This window comes from Megalobrama amblycephala, linkage group LG16, assembly GCF_018812025.1.
Source record: "Megalobrama amblycephala isolate DHTTF-2021 linkage group LG16, ASM1881202v1, whole genome shotgun sequence".
In the NCBI taxonomy this organism is placed as follows: domain Eukaryota; kingdom Metazoa; phylum Chordata; class Actinopteri; order Cypriniformes; family Xenocyprididae; genus Megalobrama; species Megalobrama amblycephala.
This window is the reverse complement of record NC_063059.1, coordinates 4,422,506-4,428,062: the sequence shown is the minus strand read 5'-3', so window position 1 is coordinate 4,428,062 and position 5,557 is coordinate 4,422,506. Positions and strand designations below refer to the sequence as shown.

General features: G+C 32.9%; 1 protein-coding gene across 1 annotated transcript; it reads right to left on the bottom strand.

Moving 5' to 3' along the window:
• Window positions 1-3,592: 3,592 nt before the first annotated feature.
• Window positions 3,593-5,340, bottom strand: LOC125249235 (olfactory receptor 52K1-like). Its single transcript, XM_048161485.1, has one exon. The coding sequence runs from the start codon at window positions 5,061-5,063 to the stop codon at window positions 4,119-4,121; it is 945 nt and encodes a 314-aa protein (XP_048017442.1). The 5' UTR covers window positions 5,064-5,340; the 3' UTR covers window positions 3,593-4,118.
• Between the last annotated feature and the right edge of the window lie 217 nt (window positions 5,341-5,557).

Here is a 5,557-nt window from a genome sequence, read left to right as displayed (position 1 = left end):
TAACAAAGGCTTACTTCCTAATTCTCCCAGCTCTTCCAACCAGACAGCAAGATTTAAAATGCATTAAAAATAGTCAGAAATAAAAAGAGAATGCTTAAGAGATTGATATACAATGCATTAAAAAAAGAATTAAAAGAATAAAAAGATAATACATGATACATAAAATAAAGTGCAATCAGTTTGTACATAGCACAGTGCTCAATTAATAAATGCACAGCTAAACAGATATGTTTTGAGTCTGGATATGAATGTGGCTACTGTTAGAGCAGGTTTTGTTGTTGTTGTTTGTTTGTTTTGTTTTTTTAAAGACTTAATGGGGTGGTTTCCCGGACAGAGATTAAGCCTAGTCCTATAATAAAATGGCCCTTTAAACCAGATTAACAGAAATCTGCTTTCTCTGTCATGGTTTAAAATAGTCCTAGACTTAGTCTAGTCCAGAGTTTAATAAACTGATTTCCTGGAGGAAGACTAGAGCCAGGACTAAATTGAGGCTTAAATTAAACCTACCAGGAGGCAGGTTTAACTTCAGATTAACGTTGTGTTTTAAAGAAGACATGTATTACTTGGATATATATCATGTGTGTGTGTGTGTGTGTGTGTGTGTGTGTGTATATATATATATATATATCATTACCAGTATCATTTCTAGACTGCCAACACTGATCATCACATGTATAAATAGTTATTTTTAGTATGTTGCTAAAGGACAAAACAAAAGCATTAATAATCATAGAATTATTATAATTTATCTATTTAAAATGAATTCATTACCAACAGATTTTCAGGCATTTCTTCTTTTTTTTCCACAGCTGATGTATTTTGCTTACTTTAAAATAAATGTCTCTTTTTAAGTTAAGTTTTTATATTGGAGTCTTTTTTGCTGCCATTGTTTTCCTTGGATTTGCTTCTCAGTTCCATGCAATTTTAAGTTTTTCTTGGTTCATTCCATGTTTTACAGGCAACCTCTCTCATGCTAATTCAGATTAGCACAGTTGGTTTTAAATTAATCTAGTTTATTTTAATTCAGGACTCCATAGTCCAGGTTTTAGTAATCTGTACTTAATCTGTGTTTCAGAAAGCCATTTTTTAAGCCACGATTAACTATTCTAGATTAAAGCCTATCCTGGCTTAATTTAAACCCTGTCCAGGAAACTGCCCCAAGATGTTTAGCAATTTAGCAACTTGTTTAGCAATTATAGGTATGTAAAACTCAATTGAAAGCTAACCCAAATTAGCTTTTCATTTAGCGGTCACAGGTGTACCTCATCTGCACTGCCTTTATCTGGCTGGCGTTTCTATGGAGTGTTGTCAGATCATTGTTGTTCATGTCCTGTCCTTGTTCTCTGTGCAGTCCTCCTAGTTCCTGCGTCTTTATGCCTAGAAACTGTTTGCTTCTGGATTGCTTGGACTGGTTATTTCCCTGCCTGAACTAGAGACTATGCACCGCTGGATTATACTGCACCTGCTACAGTTCTTCTGCGATTGTATCGTTGCAGTGGTTTAAATAAAGACTGTTCACTTGCAATTGGATCTTGTGTTTCTGTTTCATCACAGTCTGTTGCACATTAAATATACTTACTAAAGTAATAACAGCAAATTATACATAATTACAAGCAACTAACCCAAAGCCAATCCCTACTCCTAACCCTAACCCTATAGTAAGTACATGTTGTTAATTAATATTATTCAGTACTTAATTATATAATTACACACTAACATGGGCACCTTAAAATAAAAAATAAAACCAAATTTTATTCATTAGTACGGAACCCCAGACATCACATGCAGGAAAAAAAAAATAGTAGGCTAAATCGTGTGCACGATTTACTATTTCATTCCCTTGATTTATAAATCATGGGCATGATTTATAAATCGAGGGAACAAAATAGTTAATCATGCACATGTTTTAGTAAATCAAGGGAGTGAATTAGTAAATCGTGTGCATGATTAATTATTTTTTTCTTGCATTTCATGTGCAGGGCTCCGTACATTAGTCTTATTAATACTACATTTCAGCATTTTTTTTTTTTTTTTGATTTCATGTTTTGTAAATTTGCTAATTTTCAGTGTCAAATAGCATTCAGTGGTATGGTGGCAAATACCACTATTTTTAGTGCACCACCAAATGATGTAACTCAAAACATGTAATTAACAAGTCGTTAACTTGTTTTCACTCCTAATATGATCCCTTGACCATTCCAGGAAAGCATCTTGGACACCACATTCTCCCAGTAGGCTAAGATAAATGGACCTTCAGGTTTAATTAGACATTACAAAAACAAATGAATCCCTTTGGTCAAAAGGTCAAAAGGCCAGTCCCAGTGAAGCTTGACTGATGTTTTTAGATGAAGAATATTGCGTCATTATAATGGATGATTACACAGAGATAATGCATACTTTTAGATTTATTACTCAGTTGTTTTCTCTGAGAACAATGAAATATATTTGTATAACAAAATAAAATAAGATAAACACTGCTTTATGCGTTTGAAATAAGACCACCAGGGGCCAGGATGGGGGTTAAACAGAAATTTGATTTGGACCAAGCAATATATTTTTACATTCTTATTGAATTTTCTGTCCCAGACACAAATATAGCACATAAAATATTTGTTTACACTTTGTTTTAATGTGTCCTTACTGTCAATTATACAATTAAGTACTAATTTATATTAATTAACAAAATGTACTTACTATATGGTAGTTGGGATTAGCGTTTGGTTTAGGTTTGCATATAATTAGGCATAATTTACTGTAACACATTTCACATATAGCAATAACAGCAAATTATGCCTATGCAACCCTAAACCAAACACTAATCCCAAATACCATATTGGGATTAGTGATTGTTTTAGGGTTGGATATAATGGGGACACTATGAAATAAAGTGTTACCAAATATTTCAGTTAAATCCTAGTAGGGTGTTAATTTACAGGATGGTGATGAATGACATTCAAGTGCAAGTTTCAGAAGTACTTGGGAAAGAAATAAGGTGTGAAGCGCATTGCTCTGAAGTCAGGGGTAACATCTGTAGATAGAATGAAGAGAAGGCCATAGCAAAGAACACGTAAATTAAAGCCTTAAAATCAATTCTTTGTTTCACAGGGTGCCAATGGAGAGAGGCCTGGATAGGTGAAATATGTTCCCTCTTTTTTTGTCCCAGTCAGGAAATGAGCTGCAGCATTTCGGACAAATTGTAATCGTGAGAGTGATGACTGACTGATTCCAGCATACAAGACATTGCAGTAATCAAGTCTTGAGGAAATAAAAGTGTGAATAACGGTCTCCAAATCCCTAAAAGAAAGAAGGTGCTTTAACTTTCAAAATTGCTTTAGCTGAAAAAAGCTGGCCCTGACCACTGAATTTATTTGTTTGTCAAACTTCTCTGTTTGCTTTGATAGCTCCATACACTGTAAAAAAATCAAAAGTTGAGAAAACTTAAAAGTTTAAGGCAACAAACTTCAGCAGATTTTTGTGTTTTCTCAACTTGTTTTTGTAGGAGATTGAGTTTTCTCAACGTTTTGTTGTATAAACTGAATACAACTAGTTGAAAAAACTCAAAAACCTGCTGAAGTTTGTTGCCTTAAACGTTTAAGTTTTGACAACTTTTGCATACTATTCCCACATGCCCATGTAAATACAATATCTAAGGAGAGAATATTAAAACAAGTATAGTTTTATAGAGTTTTTTATACATTTATTTTTTAATATAATTTAACTATTAAACTTCCAAAATTTAACTGCTGACATACAGTACAATACTTCAAGCAAGAAAAAAAAAAAAAGATTCAAACACAGTTCAGACAAAAGCATGTTAATACAAATAACAGCAAAATATATTCAGTTGCACCCAGTATATTAAAATGTGCAGTGTTGAGTAACAAAGTAACAAGGAAACTTGCCATAAGTATTTTATTGAATATTAAATTGGAAATTATTACAGAACATCAAGGCGATGATGACTTGTTTTATGATGACATAAGAAGTATATGTTACATGAGAAAACAATGTGCCTCATCATATAGCACTAAACAATTCATTTCAGGGAATTAAGTTTTATGATAAAAAACACTGTAAAACCAAGTAGCTTTTTATATGTCATATTCTCCTTTAATTACTCATTCTGGAAAATTGGCAATTTTTGACCGTTGAAACAAACATAGAATGTTTTTGCGAATTTCTGGCAAATTTAAGCCATAAATAAGAGGATTGAGAACAGGAGGAATAACAAGAAATTCCACTGAAAAAATTATAGCCACAATCTTGTATTTGTCTGAATCATATCGACTTAGGGCAATGTCACAAAATGATGCAATAGAGTAGTTCAGAAAGCTTATAATGTGAGGAAGACATGTTTGTAATGCTTTGCCCCTAAATTCTTTGGAGCTTTTTTGACAAATGACCAAAATTCTGACATAAGTATATAAAATGAAGAAGGCAGGGAGAAAAGCTGTTGTTGCTGAGGCAAAAAATCCAATTATGTTATTACTCAAAGTTGAAGTCCCACAAGAGAGTCGAACCACAGACCAGTTGGAGCAGTACAGTCGAGCTATGTCAGTCCCACACAAAGGCAACCTGGCTGAGAAGAAAATAATGAGGCCCATAAAAAATGCTGCATAAAGTGATGCTATTGCCATGTACAATGCTGTTACTTTTAATGACATAATTTTATGATATTTTAAAGGGTTGCATATGGCAACATATCTGTCATACGCCATCAGAGTTAATATTGTATATTCAGATATTGCATAAGAATAAATGGTAAAAATCTGAACATAACACGCTGGCCTAGAAATGGTATTTGTATCAGAAAGGAGATCAACCATTATCCTAGGGAAGAAACCAGCTGAGCCATAGAGATCATTGACAGACAAACAAGATATCAGTATGTACATCGGCTCATGAAGAGATCTCTCTTTAAACACCACAAACAAAATGATGGCATTAAATAATATAATTGCTAAATAAACTGCAAGTATAAATATTAGGATGAGATATTTCATGTGAACAAACTCCTTGAACAAAGTGAAGTAAAAATATGAAGGCATGGTTCCATTTTCCATTTGCTGGTCAAAACAACGAAATAGCCACTTAAAAGGAAATATATGGATTCAGTTGTTGTCCATTATATGAAGAATAAAGCATTAAATAGTTTTTGATGTCCTCAGTTCAGTCTAGTCCATTAATATTTTTTAAAGTAGAAATCAAGAGAGAAAAATTCGAAGGCGAAAGTGAAGAGAACTGGTTGTTGCCATTGATCTGAGGCAACTTCTGAATTAGCTGTAAGCAGTTTATATAACAGCTACTGTGACTATATGGATCACTATACCAACAGAACACATGGGAATTGACCACATTATATTTGCTATTCATTAAGTAAAAAAAAAAAAAAAAAAAAAAAAAAAATGGCAAGATAAATATAAATCATAAAGTCACATAAAGTGTAAGTTCACTGATTTTCAACCTACTTTGAATTGTTACAGTGTCAGTAGTATATGTAAATGAACAATGTTTACTCTCTCCATGCTTCCTGGATTGAGAAATTCCTTTATTTTCA